Source organism: Physeter macrocephalus, chromosome 4, assembly GCF_002837175.3.
Source record: "Physeter macrocephalus isolate SW-GA chromosome 4, ASM283717v5, whole genome shotgun sequence".
NCBI classification, from domain to species: domain Eukaryota; kingdom Metazoa; phylum Chordata; class Mammalia; order Artiodactyla; family Physeteridae; genus Physeter; species Physeter macrocephalus.
The window spans coordinates 109528378-109550043 of NC_041217.1; the positions used below are offsets into that span (position 1 = coordinate 109528378).

General features: G+C 37.5%; 1 protein-coding gene across 1 annotated transcript in view; it reads right to left on the reverse strand.

Moving 5' to 3' along the window:
- DNAI3 (dynein axonemal intermediate chain 3) overlaps positions 1-21666 on the reverse strand; it is a 79933-nt gene that overhangs the window by 29801 nt on the left and 28466 nt on the right. The window contains exons 8-15 of the mRNA XM_024119940.1: positions 18680-18870; positions 17797-17921; positions 15391-15480; positions 13449-13535; positions 12443-12571; positions 9411-9484; positions 4589-4736; positions 2913-3000 (exon numbers count right to left, since the gene is read on the reverse strand). Coding sequence (XP_023975708.1) covers positions 2913-3000; positions 4589-4736; positions 9411-9484; positions 12443-12571; positions 13449-13535; positions 15391-15480; positions 17797-17921; positions 18680-18870 — 932 coding nt within the window. The remainder of the gene's footprint in view (positions 1-2912; positions 3001-4588; positions 4737-9410; positions 9485-12442; positions 12572-13448; positions 13536-15390; positions 15481-17796; positions 17922-18679; positions 18871-21666) is intronic.

Consider the following 21666-nt stretch of genomic DNA (forward strand, 5'->3'; position numbering starts at 1 on the left):
ATGGCTCACGGGCCCAGCCGCTCCGCGGCATGTGGGATCTTCCCAGACTGGGGCATGAACCCGTGTCCCCTGCATCGGCAGGCAGACTCTCAACCACTGCGCCACCAGGGAAGCCCTAGAACTTCTTAAAGTGACTACTTACATGGGCACTGATTTTTATGGATCTAACATTTCAAAGGAAATGTTAAGAGAATAACACAACAACTTAAAAGATTGTAAATTACAGACTGGGAGAAAATATTTGTAAATCATATGTTTGATAAAGCACTAGTATTCAGATTATATTAAAAACTCTTAAGATATAATAATAAGAAAACAAACAACACAAGTAAAAAATGGACAAAAGATTTGGACACTTCACCAAGGAAGATATACAGGTGGCAAACAAATACATGAAAATATCTTCAACATTTTACCCATTAGTTAAACACGAATAAGATAACCAGTACACACATTTTATTTTATTTTATTTATTCATTTATTTGGCTGTGCCACGCGGCATACAGGATCATGGTTCCCCCACCAGGGATTGAACCTGTGCCCCCTGCAGTGGAAGCATGGAGTCTTAACCACTGGACCTCCAGGGAAGTCCCAGTACACACATTTTAGAATGGTTAAATTAAAAGGACTAGTCACACCAACTGCTTGTGAAGATGTGGAAAAACAGGAACTCTCATATACTGCCAGGGGAATGTAAAATGGTACAACCACTTTGGAAAACACTGACAGTTTCTTTAAAAAGTTAAACATACACTTGCCATATGATCTAATCAGTCCTTTCCTAAGTATTTACCCAAGACAAATGAAAGCATATGTCCATACAAGGCTTGTATATGAACACTCACAGAAGTTTTACTTATAATAGCCCTAAGCTGAAAACAACCCAAATGTCCATCAACAGGGGAACGGATAAACATCTGTGGTATATCCATACAATGAAATACTACTCTGGAATAAAAAGGAATACTATTGATACACACAACAACATGGATGAATCCCAAAATAATTAGTTGATAGAAAGAAAGAGAGACAAAAAAGTGTAACTGTGTGATTTACATAAAATTCTAGCGAATGCAAACTGTTATATAGTGACAGAATCAGTGGTGGCTTGAGGGTGGAGGTAGGGGAGGTCCTGGAGGAAGGGACTGCAAAGGGAATCCCTATAAGAGTTAACTTTTGGGAGTGATGGCTATGTTCATTATCTTGATTATAGTGATGGTTTCATGGGTTTTTAATATGTAAGAACATATCAAATTGAACATTTTAACATGTGCATTTTATGGTATGTTGATTACACCTCAATAAAATTGTTAAAAGTAAGGAAAAAACCTCACACTTTAAAAGATTTAATGGTATCCTTACTATAAATTGGATAAAAGCACTGACACCCTCATGAGCACCTTTTTTCATTAGGTTAAAAAAGGACATTGATAACTTTTTACAAGTTATAGTCTTGGTTTCCTTGATTATAAATTGATAACGAAAATTCCCAGCTTGCAGGACTGTTCTGATTACCAACGTCTATTTTACTCACCATTGCACCCCCAGTGCCTAGCATAAAATAAACACTTCATAAATATCTGTTAAATGAATAAAAGCATGTGCAATATTAGAGCACTACTTGCCCCTTGGTTGGAATTCAAGACATGGTAACCAATAATCGAATACAAGAGGAGGAGTAGGAGAAGGAGGGAACTCTCCTTACTCACCCTCTAGAATGAAGGGGGCCCGAATACATAAAACACATGGAATGTTTTAATATTGCTTTGAAAATGTCTATAAAAATTCAGTGATTCCATTTTTTTTAGCATGAGGTCTTGGGTTGTATCTATGAAACACACAGCTTCAAAGTGAATTTTGTCCAAGCTGGCTATTAGTTATATAATATGTTTTTCTTAGATGTCCTATTATTTAACTGCACATTGAACAATTTATAAATGTAAATCCTTTTGATAAGACAAATGTTTGGAAGATACTTCAGTTGCTAGTGATTCTCGTACATTTTCATTATGCATTGCTCTCCAGGCGGGATATTAATCCACAACTTTATTCGAACAGTTTTGATAGTTCATATGCATACCCTTCAATTACTTCAACAGAGGTATATAGGTTGAGATATATTTAAAAGTCAAGGGGCTCCCTGGTGGTGCAGTGGCTAAGAATCCGCCTGCCAATGCAGGGGACACAGGTTTGAGCCCTGGTCCGGGAAGATCCCACATGCCCGAAGAGCAGCTAAGCCCGTGTGCCATAACTACTGAGCCTGCGCTTTAGAGCCCGTGAGCCGCAACTACTGAAGCCTGTGCTCTTAGAGCCTGTGCTCCGCAACAAGAGAAGCCATGGCAATGAGAAGCTCGCGCACTGCAACGAAGAGTAGCCCCTGCTCGTTGCAACTAAAGAAAGCCCACGCGCAGCAAAGACCCAACGCAGCCAAAAAAAAAAAAAGTCAATTGTTCTTTCTTTCCTCAGTTTTCTCATGGTGCTGTATAAATATTAATTTTTCTATTCAATTCTGATTGAGAATGGTAATTTGTTTCCGAGCACTTCATAACTTAGTTTGCTAGACTTGAGATGCATTCCATTCTGTAGAATTATTCTTGACCACATACATATTCATTAAGTGAGCTTCGTTAAATTTTTTAGTGTAATGAATTTTCAAAAATATTTGAATGTGCTCAATAACTGTGAAACTGAATTGAATTGAGTTCTGTCAAGTCTTTTGGTGTGTATAGGCAGTTTTAGTGTGTTGGCTATAGCGATTACAGCCTTTGTAAAGTTCTATATTGGAGGGTTTGCTTTTCTGTATTATTATTATTTTTTAATTAGACTATCCTAGCAAGTGCTCACCTTAGACATAAGGAACTACTAACACCCGAACCTCATTAAATGCCTTTTTAATAAGCAAAGGCAGTTACCTTGTGCTTTGTAAAGAAGACTGTCTTCACTCAGGCTTAACTTGGTTGGGCAGTGGTCTAAAGTTGTTTCACCTTTAGACAGCCTTATCTTTTGAGAAAACATACAAGAAAGATTATTTCCATATATCCTTAAATTATCCATGGCTGGTTTATCCTTGCTTTTCGCTTCTGCCCCCAGATCTCTATGTCCCTACTTCCCTCTCCTTCTCCCTTCTCCATTCTCCCTCAGATTCTGGTTGCTTTTCCCCAATGGCAGGCACCTAAACCAGAGTTTCTAAAACCAGGCTACTGAGGGGAGCTTGTCTGGGGGCTCATTTCCAAATCCCAAAGTCTCATGTGCTGTTAAACTTCTGAAAATGTTTTGTCTTCTATTCCATAAAAATCTCATTGTTGGTTTTAATATAAAATAATGGCCTATTCCCCTGTTCCCTAAATCTTTTAGTTAAACAAAGCTCCAAACAGTTGTGCAGGGACCTTGCATTCCCCTGGAACTGTCAAGTCCCTTCAGGGACACACATGCCCCTGAGTTCCAGGATGGCCCTGAGTCTGCTCCAGAATGGGAAACTGTCACACTTTACATTTTCCCCTCATGTCTCCCTCCCCACTTTTCTCCAACAGGATGTTTGTCCACATGCTATACAATTATTCTCAGGTGAATTTTTGTTTGCTTGTTTCTTTTAAAACTGTCTACAGCTCAGTAAATCCTACCCTAGAAAATTTCTAATCCTTTCTATTTAATTTCTAATCCTAGTTACTTCAGGAATATTCTCACCCCTCTGTGCTCTCTCTTCCACTGGGAGCAAATACATGATAATGTAATTCTAGTGATACTTGTAAATCAGAGGAAAAGAAAAATATTAAGTTTGGAATTAGAATTAAACATTCCAAAGAAAAAGAGCAATCAATGTCAGAAGTTCATTCATACTTTTCACATACTTCCCATCCACAGCCTTATCTTTCTTAAATTAAAACTACCTTTCGGGCTTCCCTGGTGGTGCAGTGGTTGCGCGTCCGCCTGCCGATGCAGGGGAACCGGGTTCGCGCCCCGGTCTGGGAGGATCCCACATACCGCGGAGCGGCTGGGCCCGTGAGCCTTGGCCGCTGGGCCTGCGCGTCCGGAGCCTGTGCTCCGCAGCGGGAGAAGCCGCAGCAGAGGAAGGCCCGCATACCACAAAAAAAAAAAAAAACTACTTTTCTTCAAGCTCTGCCACTGAAGATAACTACACATAATTTCTCTTTCAATTACTTTCAGTTTTATTTGGTCATAGGTATTACAATACAATTCTAGTATTGAGATGCAAAATACGTAGAATTTTGGCTACAGGAGGGGTAAAATTAGCTTTCCCAGGCTAACCTAAGAGCCTACCAATTTTTAAGCAACTGCTATGCAAATGAATAATTATTACACAAACCATTGGTAAGTTGTGGCTTGCTTATACATGAACAAATATCAATCTTGAGTTCACAATAACTGTGATTTCTGCCTTGACCTAGGCAGACCTTATAATAACTCTCACCGAAGAACTGATTGGTTGAATGAATACATGGATTGTAATGTCCTGTGTTAATCTGACCTGCTCTACTTTTATAGTGTGTGTATATGTATGTATGTCTATGCGTATAAACCATATAGTGTATATAAGCAAATAAAATGGACTAAATGCCATGTTACTTACCTTAGAAAGAGGTTTCCAGGACAGATTTAGATGCAAAAAAGTAGATGGTACATCAAAAGGAACTTCAATACTTTCTTCTTTCTTTTTCTCTGTTGGTGGTTGAGGGGTTAAGGCTTTCTGAGGTCTGATATCCCAAAAACATATTGTGCTTTAAAAAAAATTTACAGTTTATTTTTTAATTAAGTACAAAGAAGAGGTGTAACCTCAGGAGTACCATTCTTGCTGCTACACATTACCAGTGTGATCATGGCTATGTTTGATATCTCTGAATTTAAGATTTTTATGAAATAGGACTGTTTTGCATTGAATATTTTGGGGAATTATACCATTTATAGGGTTATTTAATGACTTTGCTAGTATTGAGACTAATATTATCATACATGAGAGCTGAGTTTGGAGATTGACACAATCTTTTTAAAAAACATAACAGTTTTATTGAAATATAACCCATATATCACAAAATTCACCCATTTAAAGTACTCAATTCAGTGGTTTTTAATACATTCATTGAGTTGTGCAAGGCATTACCACAATGGATTTTAGAAGATTTTCATCACCTCCCAGAAGAAACCATGTACATATTAACAGTCAGTCCCCATTTCCCCCAACCCCTCTGACTACTCCTGGGCAACCACTAAGCTACTTCCTGTCTCTACAGATTTGTCTATTCTGGACATTTCATGTAAATGGAATCATATAGTATGTGGTCTTTTGTGACTGGCTTCTTTCATTTAGCATGTTTTCAAAGGTCATTCATGATGTAGTATATATCGGTACATCATTCCTTTTTATTGCCAAATAATATTCCATTGTATGGACTATACTACACTTTATTTACCCATTCCTCATTTGATGGACTGACGAATGAATAAATTTGGGTTATTTCCCCTTTTTGCTATTATGAATAATGCTGTTATGAACATTTGTTGGTAAGTTTTTTGTGGATGTAGGTTTTCATTTCTCTTGGATATATATTTAGGAGTGGAATTGCTGGGTTATATGGTAACACCTATGTTTAATCTTTTGAGGAACTGCTAGATTGTTTATCAAAGCAACTGGATCATTTTTGAGGATTCCAATTTCTCTACACCCTCACTAAATGTATTATTTTTTTTGTTTTGAGGATTCCAATTTCTCTACATTCTCACCAACATTTACTAATTTTTGTCTTTTTAAAACTGTAGCTATCCTACTGGGTGTGAAGTTGTATCTCATCAAAAGTGATTCTGATTTGCATTTCCTTGTGCTTTTGGGGTAATATCCAGGAAATCAGTACCTAAACCAAGGTCATAAACATTTACATTTATGTTTGCCTATGTTTTCTTCTAAGAGTTTTACAGTTTTAGCTCTTATATTTAAGTCTTTATTTCATTTTCAATTAATTTTTGTATAGAGTGTGAGGTAATTATTTTGCAGGTGAATACCCATTTGTCCTAGCACCATTTGTTGAAAAGACTAATCTTTCCCCATTAAATTGTCTTGGTACCCTTGTTGAAAATCAGTTGACCACAGATATATGGGTTTATTTCTGGACTCTCAATTCTATTCCATTGATCTATATATCTATCCTTAAGTCATTCTTAGTACATGTGTCTCTACAACTGTAACTGTGCAGAAAGTTCAGAGATTAAGAAGTGTGAGTCTTCCAACTTTGTTCTTTTCTGTCAAGACTGTTTTGGCTATTTTGTGTCATTGCGGTTTTGATTTGACAGCTAATGATTTTGAGCATCTTTTCTTGTGCTTATTGGACATCTGTCTATCTTTTTTGAAGAAATGTCTATTGATAATCTTTGCTCATTTTTAAATTAGACTGTCTTTTTACTGTTGAGTTGTAAGAGTTCTTTATATATTCTTAATAGAAATCTATCAGATATATGATTTGCAAATATTTTCTCCCATTGTATGGGTTGTCTTTTAAATTTCTTGATAGTGCTTCAAAAGCACTATCAACTTTTGAATTTTGATGAAGTTCAACTTATCTTTTTTCTTTTATTGCTTGTTTTAGTGTCATACAAGAGTCTATATACATGTTTTTTTAATATATATATATATATATACATATAAAACACATACACAGAGTTGGATTTAATGTGCTTTGTACATAGTAGGCATACAGTAAGTGTCATTTCTCCTCTTATTTCTCCTTCCTCACAGGTTGATTATGAAAATCAAATGAGATAATGTATATCTAGAGTGTTATTTTTAACACAATAAACTTGGTAAAAATTTATAATGATACTTGTTCAGTACTTCAGAATATAATGTCTTTGTAGTAATTATGTGAAAACATAAGAACAGCAAAGAATATGCCACATTAGCTCCATAATTTCTATCACTTAGGTTATGAGTAAACAGATTAAAAAATTTAAGAGATTATTAAAGAAGTTAGATGTGTAAGTTAAAGTATTTAGATAAACAGATGGTAACTTGGACTAACAAAACTTTTATTCATTTATGTGAATTAGTTAATATTATTTATTCATTTAATAATGGATAATTAAAATTAATAAACATATTAATCATATTAATGGTCAAAACATAAATCCTTGGTAGAATACCACAGATGACATAATATGTTTTAAAATATAATTATAGTTGGTTTAAACCTGTTTTTCCAAATTACATAGCTCTTCTTTTTTTTTTTTTTTTTTTTTGCGGTGCGCGGGCCTCTCAGTTGTGGCCTCTCCCGTTGCGGAGCATGGGCTCCGGACGCGCAAGCTCAACTGCCATGGCTCACGGCGCCTAGCCTCTCCGCGGCATGTGGGATCTTCCCGGACCGGGGCACCAACCCGTGTCCCCTGCATCGGCAGGTGGACTCTCAACGACTGCACCACCAGGGAAGACCATACATAGCTCTTCTTAAATCTCATTTACAGCATTAATTTGCATTATTTGTAAAATGGTTTTGCTAAATACAGATAGCTTCAGTTGAACTTTCTGCATCAATCAATCACACATCCTTAATTAGCACAACCCTATTTTATCTTATTCTGTATTATAAAACCCTTAGTATGGCTAAAGTATAAAGACTAGAACTGATGAATTTTCTGGATAGCTAAAAATTGGGCTTTCTAAATGCATAAACTTTTTCTTTCTACTTTAACAACTTTTGAAGGAACTATTTCCAGAATATTTCAGAATATTTCCAAATTCAAGGGCCATCATTATAAACAACAATCAAGGACCTGTACCTTCAACATATAACATGTAATATTTTAAGTCTGTTCAGAGCTTCTAAATGTTCTCCAAGGCCACTGAAGAATATTATAGCTTTCCATTCTGTTGTTTATAATCAACACTATACCATAAGTATCTTTCCATGAAATAATAATACAATCTTAATTGTTGCATAATATTTCATATGACCCTGTAGGTGCTATGTGTTGTTTTTGCCTGGGCAGCAATTCCCCCCTCCTTTTTTAGCAAGAGCCTTCTAATTGGTTTTTTGAGAACTGCCCCTTCCCCGTTGCATGCAGTCAGGTTGGAACTGTCATTCAAGGTGCTCTGCCATTCCTTCCCTGGCCAAAGGTGTGAGTTCATAATATAACAGAAGCCAGTCAGATTCTCTTCTGTCACTCTGAATCTTGTCACTACACAATGGTTGGAACCGATCCATTCAGATGGTAGGGGCTGGCCATTCATTCTGGCCATTCACTAGGTATACAGTGAGCTATAGGTGACAATGTATTTGACTTCAAAGCCTCATTTCCTCTATCCATACGTATTTTTCAGGGTTGAGAATATAAAAATAGTTAACCTGCTAAAGCATGTAGTACAGTATTGGCATAAACTTCCAATTAATTTATTTTATCCCCTTAAGTTAACTATAGTTAATTTCTGTTGCTTGCACTCACAGAACCTTACCTAATACGTGCCCACAGGATTAATCATGTCTCCCCAACCCACTGCCCATGGCTGATGCTAATGTTACTTATGCCTTCACCTGCCACTCCACAGCTGCTTCTGCTCAATCATCAGTGTCTAAAACTTACGGTGTCATGATATCTATTGGGTTCAAAGCTACTTGGAGTGGTAAAGTTTTGCCAGTATTTGCATGCTAGATAATAGTATTGCCCTTCTTACCCTTCTTATGTCCTACTTCACTCTGAATTTTCAGTTCTATAAATTGGGGGATACAATTTTTAAAAATAAACGTTCTTCAACATGGTTACTGAATTACTTATAAAAACACTTGTAATAAATATGCAATAAAAAATGTAAAACTCTTCCACTTTTTAAAAGAAACTTTCCCAATTAAACGTTGTCATCTTCGTAATTGTGAGATAAAATTGAATGTAAGGGCTTCCCTGGTGGCGCAGTGGTTGCGCGTCCGCCTGCCGATGCAGGGGAACCGGGCTCGCGCCCCGGTCTGGGAAGATCCCACATGCCGCGGAGCGGCTGGGCCCGTGAGCCATGGCCGCTGAGCCTGCGCGTCTGGAGCCTGTGCTCCGCAACGGGAGAGGCCACAACAGTGAGAGGCCCGCGTAACGCAAAAAAAAAAAAAAAAAATTGAATGTAAACAACACATATTACAAATTTACAAATATGTGAATATGAAGAAACAGAATAACTATGGATAATGTTATACAACATTACCAAACATGAAACCTAGTTAATTCTTCTTTATACAACATATTCATATCCACAGAAAGATTCTTTTAAAACCAGCAACAATCTAACATTCTGTCCTTTAGTTATATTAGGTTTAATTGCTACAACAAAGATTATTTAAGGAACAGAAGAGGACAATGATTTTATAAGCATCTAAAAAAAGAATATATTGTGTGAAAACATATTAGGTAATGATTAAAATAAGACATACCAGTCTGCTGAACAAGTCACAAGTTGACAGGATATTCCACTTCGATTTTCAAAGACAGATCCCAATCTGTTAATCTATTTTAAAAAATGCTGGAAGTAAGTTCTGTGTACCTAGGACAGTAATGACTTTTTTCTCAAAGCTTTTTACGCTAAAATTTTTTTCTCCTTTGCTTTAATTTTTATTAAAAGAACAACACAAACAGAATTTGGAAACTGGAAAGTTTCAAAATCAAATATAATTCTGCTATACATATTTTCCAGCCTTTTTTTCACAGAAACATTTTTACATTTTAAAATTAGTTTTAGTTAGTATGCATATAAATTTCCATCCTAAGATCTTTCAGTTAATATAATTTGAACATTTACCTATGTAGTCATAAATCATTCTGTTTTTTAATATATAGATGATGTATCATAATTTCATTACCATTATTATCAGAAATGTAGGTACTCTGTTTTTCACTATCAATTGTGGAGCTGAACATGGGAGCTTTTATGAGATTGTTAAGCAGGTAAGATCAATAGAAAAGAGACTTGGTATTACATTAGATACCTACAGCATGCAGTGAATGCTGGGGTGCCTGTATTCTTTTAGTAATTAGTGGCACAACTCTGCTAGCACACAGAGGAGTCCAAGGAGGGTTAGTGGCTCCTTAGAGTCCTAGAAGGTCCAAGATTCCAACCAGCTAGCTCTCAAAGGAGGTGGAAGGTTTTGAAGGTCAGAAGGCGACCTCTGAAGGTGCTACTCTCAAATCAATAGGGAAACATGACTTTCCCCAATAACCTACCTACTTGGTAGGATTGATGAGCAAGAGGTCAAACAAAGGTGGGGGTTCCAGCAGCAGATAAACAGTAAAAGTAGGGGTGGAAGGAAGAATACAGGCGCAGCAGTGGTAAGGCCTGTTGGCAAGACCTGTTGGCATCACTGGAGCTAGGATCCTAGAAACCTGGCTGACACTGCTGTGGCCTGAGCCCAGTCAGGATCACTTAACAGCTGCCAGCTTCCACTGTGGTTGATAAACAATCCAGAACCCATCTTTCCTCTCCCTCTAATAAGGCTTCCCTGTTGTAGGAAGTTCAAGACTCCAGAGTTGTGCTTGCTCTGGAGTTTTAGGTTTTAATGATTTAAAAAAAACCCCACAATCATATTATAGAATTTGGAAAATAGAAGGTTTTAAAATCAAATATAATTCTACCTTACATTCTTTTCCAATCTTTTTCATGCATACACTTTGACGAGATTTGTCAAGGTATGCATGCGATTGTATGTCTTAGGACACAAATTGGATTATTTCTTTGCATAAATTTCCCAAATTTGAATTACTGGTCAAAAACTTTGAAAATTTGGATGATTTAAGAACCACATTGACTAAATTGTTATGTTGGAGTTTATTGACTTCACCGTTTCATCCTAACCTGGGAAGTTACTAGAAAATTTCATTTAAAAATTAAATAGGTCCAATGGAAAAGAAAAAAATCAAATAGGTCCAAAATAGTACATTATTGTTCCTTTATTATTAATTTCTTTGATATTAGAAAGTCTGAATAATTTTCCTGTTTATCTACTAATTGTTTTTCAGTATATGTCTTTAGCTTATTTACTGGAAAATTTGTATTTACCATATTTGAGGCAAATATATATATATATATATATATATATATTTTGTGTGTGTGGTATGCGGGCCTCTCTCTGCTGTGGCCCCTCCCGTTGCGGAGCACAGGCTCCGGACGCGCAGGCTCAGCGGCCATGGCTCACGGGCCCAGCCGCTCCGCGGCATGTGGGATCCTCCCAGACCGGGGCGCGAACCCGGTTCCCCTGCATTGGCAGGCGGACGCGCAACCACTGTGCCACCAGGGAAGCCCTATATATATATTTTTAAATTAATTAATTTATTTATTTTGGCTGCGTTGGGTCTTTGTTGCTGTGCATGGGCTTTCTCTGGTTGTGGAGCATGGGCTCTAGACACACGGGCTTCAGTAGTTGCAGCAAGTGGGCTCAGTAGTTGTGGCTCACGGGCTCTAGAGCGCAGGCTCAGTAGTTGTGGCGCACAGGCTTAGTTGCTCCGCGGCATGTGGGATCTTCCCGGACCAGGGCTTTAACCCGCGTACCCTGTGTTGGCAGGCAGATTCTTAACCACTGCGCCACCAGGGAAGCCCAGAGGCAAATATTTTTCTTCATTTTGCTACTTGCTCTTTATTTTTTAATTTAAAAATTTACATGTGTATGTTTTGAATTTCTTTCAATATTAATTAGCTTAGAAAACTACAGAATCCAGAAATACGATATTCTATTTGGATTTGTTGTATTTATTTTGGTCCATTATAACTTTGAAAAGTAATTGTGCTTTTGCATAATCCATTTGAATACCTTGAAGGGCTAATCACCCTTCATAACTCTAAGTTTTCAGAATATTCTTTGATATTCTGACCTTTTAATTTCCGTAGACCCTTAGTTCCTTGAGGGAAACATTTGGGAAGCTTACTAGTTTTCAAATTCACAAACACCAGCCGTTGTGGGTCAAGTAAAGAACCACAAAGCCATACTGCAGCGCAGATGCTAGGCAGTCAGCTGGGTTCACTCACTGCACAAATAGTTTTCACCTACCAGCCTCATGACGCACTCAATTCAAGACTGCCTTGCAAAATGACGCATTACTACATGTCGCAGATCTTCAAGGTTATATGCTCTAAATAGTTGAAATCATAAACTTTAAATCCATGAAGGCTAAGGGTGTAAAATATTTGCACTCTATTTTTACAACCTTCATTTTCTCCAGTGTTGTATTATATCAGTGCTAATACCACCTACATATTTTATTTTTATAAACCACTGAAGTTGACACATGGGCATTATTCTCATCCCTAAGTCTGATCTTGGTCTGTCAACAGTGACACAACTGTGTGATGTGTGGTTTCTGGTTATTTCACAATTAAAATGCAAATGAATTGTTGACTTCAAACATCCTCTTTGAATAAAATTTTCTAAAAACTAACAAGCCAGCAGGAGAAAAGTATGAAGCCATCAAGACTCACCTCAAATGTGTCAGGCAGCCAATGTATATCTGTAATAACTTTCCTATGTCCATGTTCTATTGAGGAGACTGCACAGTGTCTGATGTACATTGCTTCTTTATTACTCTCTGGTTCAAGGAGAAACATAGGCTGTAAAATGTTACAAGAAAGTTATGTGCTAATTTCAGAGAGCTGATGAAGCAACTCATATTTTACTTATCATTCCAATTAAAATCAATAATTTGGAGAAATACCAGTTCAAGGAAAAACACAAATTAGTGTTTCTATGTATTATATAGTTAGATAATAAGATTATCTTCTTTCTACTTCAGTTTAGTCTAAGATTTTATCTCTAAACTTTTAACAAGAATGACTGACCCATTCCCTAAAGAACCAATGAGATCCCATTTTTGAAGGAGTATTTCTGTGAGTGCACAGAAAACCACATCCCATGGTTTCTTGGTCAGAGACCCGTGATGCTCAGGTTGAAGGACTGGGGGTGAAGATGTGCAAATGGTGGGTGAGTACTGAGTTGGGAGCTGAGGAATCTCTTCCCAGACCTCTTGGCAGAATCCACAGCTTCACAAATCATAGTGTATTATTACCCGGAAGGCTTGTAACCCCTTTGTTTTATACACGAGAAAATTGATGCTTGCTGAGGGGATGGGGGACATATCCAAACTTACAGGACTGTGATCTAAAGCCTGGATGCATGGGCCTTCTATCCAGTGCTCTTTCAACTACATCACTTTAGGCAGTCCCTTGGCCCCTTCATTTTATTTAACAACAATAACAATAAAAAAGAACCCCTGGGATAGACAGTACAACCTGTTTAGTGGTGTTTTTAATCAAGGGCCTACATAAAAGTGATTCAAAACACATCCACAGCGGATGTGAAGACTTAGGAAATAACACTTTTTTTTTTTTTCCAGCGAGTCTCTGTTTAGCTTGGCAACCCTGTTGTGTACTTTTTGATAAACTCCTGAACGGAAAAAAATTTGCAAGTGAAAAGTTATAAAAAGCTAACCTTGAGTGTGACGTTTTTACTTCTACTACCACCTGCCTTGATGTTTTCTATTCGATCTGCATGTGCGGTAATATCCCACATGACAATCTAAAACAGAAATAAATGTTATTACAACATACTTTCAGGAACTAGCAAATTGCATCTTGAACATTTTAAAAAACCTATTGGTATTGCATGCACTCTGATAAATCAACCACCTTGGGAGGATAATCAAATTTAGCCTACATCTTAAGTAAGTCAGCAACTCTTATTTTTTATCTTTATGTATTTTAACATCTTTATTGGAGTATAACTGCTTTACAGTGGTGTGTTAGTTTCTGCTTTATAACAAAGCGAATCAGCTATACATATACATATGTTCCCATATCTCTTCCCTCTTGCGTCTCCCTCCCTCCCACCCTCCCTATCCCACCGCTCTAGGTGGTCACAAAGCACCGAGCTGATCTCCCTGTGAGTCAGCAACTTTTAAAGCTTATATAAAAAATGTTTTCTTCTCTTTATTTATTTGTTTTTTTGGCTTTATATATTTTTTATTTATTTTGAGCTACACATACATTTATTAATTTTGTTACTCTTAATTTGTTCCTACTTCTCCATCCTGTTATTCAGGATTTTCCCCTTCTTCTTAATAATGTTTTCTTCTCTTTAAAAGAATTTTCAGCACTTTGATTTTTGTTCTTGTGTTAATAAATGCTAGTGGGGTTCTTTTTGTTTTTTGTTTTGTTTTTTTAAATCCAAGATAGGCATAATGCAATTCTCTCTGCTTTGGGAAGAGTTCTTCCTCTGTTTTAGGGAATGTGGGGACAACTGCTTTAGACACAGGAGAAAGCAGTCTGTTCTCCAGAATTAAGTACAAACACCCAAAATTGTTCAAAAGGCTAGGAAATGATGATTTCTATTTAATTGAATATTATGGCCAACTCTGAATTTGCATATACACAGATGGTCATTTTTTGAAAAATCAGAACAAAGCAGAATATGCAACACTAAATTAGAATAATTTTCAATGACTAAACGTCATTTCAGTACACTAAAATGTAAACAAAATGTCAGGATCACAGAATTGTGAGTAATTTTATTTTAAGCATTTGCTTTTCTAAAATATTCTAAAACAAAGTTGTGTCACCTTCTCACTGAATAAAAACGGCAATATTTGCAGGGCTTGGAGGATGTGCTCTGGGTCCTCACTAGATCACCAGTTATTGTTGAATAAAACAGAGGAAAAAAATTAGTTTTCTTAGATGTTTTTGGTTCTGGATAAGTGGGCATGGATGATGCAGACATTTACATTTCAACTACCTAAAAGTTTTCCTAGCCACACGATAAAAAATCATTATACCCTGGTAATGGTCAAACTCACTGTATCACAATGAATGTAAACTTTGATCATAAAATAGCTATAAGATTTTTGTTTTGCTCTGTTGGAGAAACAGGCAATTGGAAGATAGAATCTAAATTTTATATAAATTAGATAACTTAAAAGAGAAAAAAGCAAAAAGCAAATAGGATATCAATTATAAACACATAAATTCAGTGATATCGGTATGTTTTCCAGAGAATTCTGTTTAAATTCTGGATCATTCCCTAACTCCTACCTCTAGGGAAATTTCAGAAGAGGGCTCTTGACCAAGAGGTATTATGCTTATGGTTTTTGTTCTTCCCTGGAATCTTGTACAACGTGTGGTTCTATCGCAGCAACAAAATAGATCTGACCTGGTTTTCTTCCAGTTATCATAACTGGGTTACCCTGTGGACATCTTGAGCCCAGATACCATGTCTAACACATCTTCATACCCCAGTTCCTGGCATGGTGACTGGCATACAATTGACATGCCTTCCCTCTGCTGAGTTGAACCCTTAAGTTAAAAAAACTACCCGTCAAAATGTGTTACAGAATGCTGTCTAAATTAATAAAGAACTGAAAAAAAAAAGCCATATGTACCTGCCCATTTATGCACCCTCCAGCAATGATATTAGGGTCACTTGGACAGAACTGGAAGCAGAAGATGTCATCTGGGCTTTCCAGCATTAACTAAGGTAAACCCCCCAAATTCAAGAGAGAATGAGAAAATCTATTAAGATCATGGCTAGAAATAATATTAATAAAGTCAGAAGTCTAATTTTATAGCTATTTATAAGAAACATGCACATGAATTCCATTCTCAAAATTCTACCCCTGGATTGGAAGCTGCTTTTGCTGAATTTTATTCTGGACATTGATCATGCATATGAGAGCAGGTAGTTTCTCAAGGGGACCCAATCTCCCCTCCCCTCCCCTCTGTGGGTCATTGCTGAGGCATGTTATAATTTTTTACAAATAAAAAGACTATGAAGGGGCTTCCCTGGTGGCGCAGTGGTTGCGCGTCCGCCTGCCAATGCAGGGGAACGGGGTTCGCGCCCCGGTCTGGGAGGATCCCACATGCCGCGGAGCGGCTGGGCCCGTGAGCCATGGCCGCTGAGCCTGCGCGTCCGGAGCCTGTGCTCCGCAACGGGAGAGGCCACAACAGAGGGAGGCCCGCATACCACAGAAAAAAAAAAAAAAAAAGACTATGAAATCAGTGTTCCTGGAAAGTGTGGAGAGCAAGCTCTGGGGGCCAGGATACTTGTATGATTTTTTCCCTGCTGTATATACCTAGCCTGGCACAGAGGTGAGCACTCAGAAATAAAATGCGTTGAAAAAGAGAAGACGGTGGCGTTGCCAGCAATAATATTACAAATTTTAAAATAATACAGAACCCATAAGGTAAACAAAATCAAGTGCCTGGAGGGTAGGGAGAAAGTCCTGCAAGGAATACACCAGTGTAAGGAAATAGATATACTAACCATAGTTAGCACCTGAGCTACTGTGTTACCACCAAGCTAAACACTTGCGTGGTTACCGTTCTTTAAACATAACAGCCAAAAATACAGGCCCCAGAGGGCATTGGTTTGCCACCACTGAGCTAAAGATTTCAAATTGGAATTGAGGTGAATTATCTTGGTTTATTTGGTACTTTGTGGATTCTAGAGAAACCTCTACTTTTGAAAATGAAATCTTTTAATACTTTCCTATAGTTTTGATTAGAACAAAGACAAAATTAATCATTTGCATCATATCTTTAAGAAATTATTTGCGTGTCTTTTTAAAGCTATTCTTCAAAATAGAGGAAAGGTTAGAATTTTTTAATAAAAATAAATAAATAGAATATAATTAACTTTATAAGTATATTTAACAACACTATAAATTTTATATGGAATTTCTATCTTAATAAACTGATTACTGATTTCCTTAAGAAACTAAAATAAATAAATAACATTTCTATTAAAAAAAATAGAGGAAAGGAGAGTCCTTCTTTCCTCTTCCTATTTGCCTGGAGGTTCAGCCACACTTCCATGGCATGGGGTGAAGAGTAGTTCTACACTGCTGGAAAATGACAGAAAACACCAGTGAGAGAATGGCACCATACTTGTGGTAAGTAGGCTGAAAAGGAAGAATGACAGATCTGTCATTTTGATCTCTGTATCTATAAAAAATCATTTAGACTCTATAACAGTAAAACTGCCTTAATTCAGATGAATTAGGGAAGAAGGAATAAGGGGACACTAGGGTTTATTAGGGAAAGCCTTAATTATATAATGCTTTATAAAAACAAAATATTATTATATTTAAGTACGTTGAAAAAACTTAATCTAACACTATAAAGCACCCTCCCCCTAAGCAGAACTCATCTTGAGCAGATATTGGAAATTGAACACTGCAGGGGCAAACCCAGCCTTTAGCCTTATTTTATTTGGACTGCTGTGTGTTTTGGTTTGGTTTTAGTTGAACTGTTTAAAAATTGGGAGATCACACAAAAAATTGCTGGATTCTCTTGACAAGTGGGACCACCTGGCAAGGAGAGCAGAAGAGTAGCTGTCCCCGTGGATGGGCTGGGTACCCTCTAGGGCCACAGTCCCCATCATTCCCCACTGTCTCCCACAGAGTCATCTTTACTCATTACCATCTCCTACTGGTGATCCTTGGAATTAAGGAAACCCATGTGAAACTAAAATCTCTTTGCATTTGAACAATTAGTACCTAAATAAAGTCCATAAAAGAGTTTGCTCTTTAAAATCAATTGAACATTCCTCTTACAATTTTTTTTAAAATAACATGTTGATTTGTTCAATATATCTTTTCAATAAACTAAGTGTAAACTTAAATTTTGCTCAAATTGAATGATGACAAATTCTGAATTGAAGAAAGCCTAGCTTTATAAGGGTTTACAACATTAAGTGATTATAAAGTATTTTGCAATTAAAACTGCTAAAGATATGTGAAAGTAGTAGTTAAAATTTTTAGAACATGTGGATGACTCTCCTTCATTACCTGAGGATGTATGGGATCGGAGAAACTCCAGAAAAGAATCAGTGATGGTTGCAGCAATAGTTTACCAGAAAAGTGGACCCTCTCTTCAAAGGAGAGTCGTACAGCCACCGACACAGCTATTAGCCCTGATAGAAACACAACTAGAAATTAAAATCTGCATCAACTGTGCATGGAGAAGTGTTTTTAGGTTTTGTTTTCCTACACAGTCACTGTTCATTTCCATTCTGATGAAACTTGTGTAAAAATATTCTACAGGAGACCAAGAGTGTTTTTAGAGCTCTACTGTCTAATACATTGGTTGCCAGTAGCCATGTGTCGCTTATTTAGAACTTGAACTGTGGATGGACCAAATTGAGATGTTCACAAAATAAACAGTGAACTTTGAAGACTTAGTAAGAAAAAAGGATGTGTTGTGTTTCTTCTTTTGTTTTGTTTTTTGTGAGGAGAGGGCCAATGTTGGGCAGGAAAGGAGGAAGAAAGAGGGCACAGATGGCTCTGTCCATGGATCCACCCTCACACATTCCTATCCCCTTGGCTGCTGAGCTCTTTAAAGGAGGTGTATCTCCTATCCTGCCCAGTAAGCTGAGAGTCAGGGGGAATGAAGTTCCAGATTTGGCGTTGCACCAGCTGGGTGACCTGAGCCAGTCACTTTCCTGAGAGCTCTGGTCCTCTCCTTATAAAGTAGAGACCACAATGTGGTCCCACAGGGTAGCTGGGAGGACACACGATGGAGAGAAGGTGCAGAAAGTGATTGGCAGGTGCTTGCACTCAGGAATGGAAGTTGTCTCATGGAAAGTGAGCTAGTTTGCAATTCTACATATAAAAGCAACAGATTATTTCAATGTCATCTCACAAGGGAATCCCAGTCATGATTCTGCCTCACCATAGATGATCGGATGCCAGGAGACACAGGTGATCATCGTCTCCGTTAGGTTATGCAGGTCAGTAAAGGACTGGTACTCTTTCAGGTGGGTATCAGTCTTGTCCCCAAAGGTGCCTTCTTCTTCTGCCAGTCTTTTCCAGTCATTAATAAATGTATTCATGATTTCATTTTGCTGCAGGGCTATTTCAACACTATTTTGTAAAAGAAAAAAAAAGGAATCAAGATGTTGGATTTTAGTATTCAGTGATACGTCTTTCAGCAGCTCCTCCTGCTTCATTTATACTGAAAGAAAAAGTATTCTCAATTGTATTTGGTAACTAATGATTAATCCTGTGTGAAATAAATGACTTAAGAGAAAAAAAATTCAAGACAGTGTGCTACTCAGAACTTCTTCTAGTGCCAGGAAGCTGTTAGCTGACAGCCTCCAGCATCATCACAATTTGCCTCAGTTTCCCAGCCAAGGTCATGCTTTCTCCCAGTCAATGACTGAGCATGGTGGGGGGACCTTCAAGATGGCGGAGGAGTAAGTCGTGGAGATCACCTTCCTCGCCACAAATACATCAAAAACACATCTAAATGTGGAACAACTCCTACAGGACACCTATTGAATGCCGGCAGAAAACCTCAGACTTCCCAAAAGGCTAGAAGCTCCCCACGACGTACGTGGCCATGTGGCCAACAGCATCTTGGTGCTCCGGCTGGGTGTCAGGCCTGAGCTTCTGAGATGGGAGAGGTGAGTTCAGGACATTGGTGCACCAGAGACCTCCCGGCCCCACATAATATCAATCAGCAAGAGCTCTCCCAGAGATCTCCGTCTCAATGCTAAGACCCAGCTCCACTCAACGACCAGCAAGCTACAGTGCTGGAAACCCCATGTCAAACAACTAGCAAGTCCCCTCCACCAGGAAGCCTACACAACCCACTGAAGAAACCTTACCCACTGGGGGCAGACACCAAAAACAATGGGAACTACGAACAAGCAGACTGCAAAAAGGAGACCCCAAACACATTAAGTTAAGCAAAATGAGAAGACAGAGAGACCTAGAAGAACTAAAGAGTAAACAAACAATGATGAACAACACAATGAATGAAATTAAAAATTCTCTAGAAGGAATCAATAGCAGAATAATTGAGACAGAAGAACGGATATGTGACCTGGAAGATAAAATAGTGGAAATAACTACTGCACAGCAGAATAAAGAAAAAAGAATGAAAAGAATTGAAGACACGCTCAGAGACCTCTGGAACCTGAAAAAGAATTCAGAGTAATGAGAGTAAAGATGATCCAAAACCTTGGAAATTGAATGGAGAAAACACAAGAAACGTTTAACAAAGACCTAGAAGAACTAAAGAGTAAACAAACAATGATGAACAACACAATGAATGAAATTAAAAATTCTCTAGAAGGAATCAATAGCAGAATAATTGAGACAGAAGAACGGATATGTGACCTGGAAGATAAAATAGTGGAAATAACTACTGCACAGCAGAATAAAGAAAAAAGAATGAAAAGAATTGAAGACACGCTCAGAGACCTCTGGAACAACATTAAACACACCAACATTCGAATTATAGGAGTCTCAGAAGAAGAAGAGGAAAAAGAAAGGGACTGAGAAAATATTTGAAGAGATTATAGTTGAAAACTTCCCTAAGATGGGAAAGGAAATAGTCAATCAAGTCCAGGAAGCACAGACAGTCCCATACAGGATAAATCCAAGGAGAAACATGCCAAGACACATGTTAATCAAACTATCAAAAATTAAATACAAGGAAAAAATATTAAAAGCAGCAAGGGAAAAGAAACAAATAACATAAAATGGAATCCCCATAAGAAGGGTGTGGCAGGACATATACAAAGTGATGAAAGGGAAAAATCTACAACCAAGATTACTCTACTCAGCAAGAACCTCATTCAGATTCAACTGAGAAATTAAAACCTTTACAGACAAGCAAAACCTAAGAGAATTCAGCACCACCAAACCAGCTTTACAATAAAGGCTAAAGGAATTTCTCTAGGCAGGAAACACAAGAGAAGGAAAAGGTTTACAATAACAAACCCAAAACAATTAAGAAAATGGTAATAGGAACATACATATGGATAATTACCTTAAATGTGACTGGATTAAATGCTCCAACCAAAAGATACAGACTGGCTGAATGGATACAGAAACAAGACCCGTATATATGCTGTCTGCAAGAGACCCACTTCAGTCCTAGGGACACATGCAGACTGAAAGTGAGGGGATGGAAAAAGATATTCCATGCACATGGAAATCAAAAGAAAGCTGGAGTAGCATTCTCATATCAGACAAAACAGACTTTAGAATAAAGACTTTTAGAAGAGACAAAGAAGGACACTACATAATGATCAAGGAATCAATACAAGAAGAAGGTATAACAATGGTAAATATTTGTGCACCCATCACAATTAAGAAAATGGTAATAGGAACATACATATGGATAATTACCTTAAATGTGACTGGATTAAATGCTCCAACCAAAAGATACAGACTGGCTGAATGGATACAGAAACAAGACCCGTATATATGCTGTCTGCAAGAGACCCACTTCAGTCCTAGGGACACATGCAGACTGAAAGTGAGGGGATGGAAAAAGATATTCCATGCACATGGAAATCAAAAGAAAGCTGGAGTAGCATTCTCATATCAGACAAAACAGACTTTAGAATAAAGACTTTTAGAAGAGACAAAGAAGGACACTACATAATGATCAAGGAATCAATACAAGAAGAAGGTATAACAATGGTAAATATTTGTGCACCCATCAGAGGAGCACCTCAATACATAAGGCAAGTGCTAACAGCCATAAAAGGGGAAATTGACAGTAACACAATCATAGTAGGGGACTTTAATACCCCACTTTCACAAATGGACAGATCATCCAAAATGAAAGTAAATAAGGAAACACAAGCTTTAAATGACACATTAAACAAGATGGACTTAACTGATATTTATAGGACATTCCAT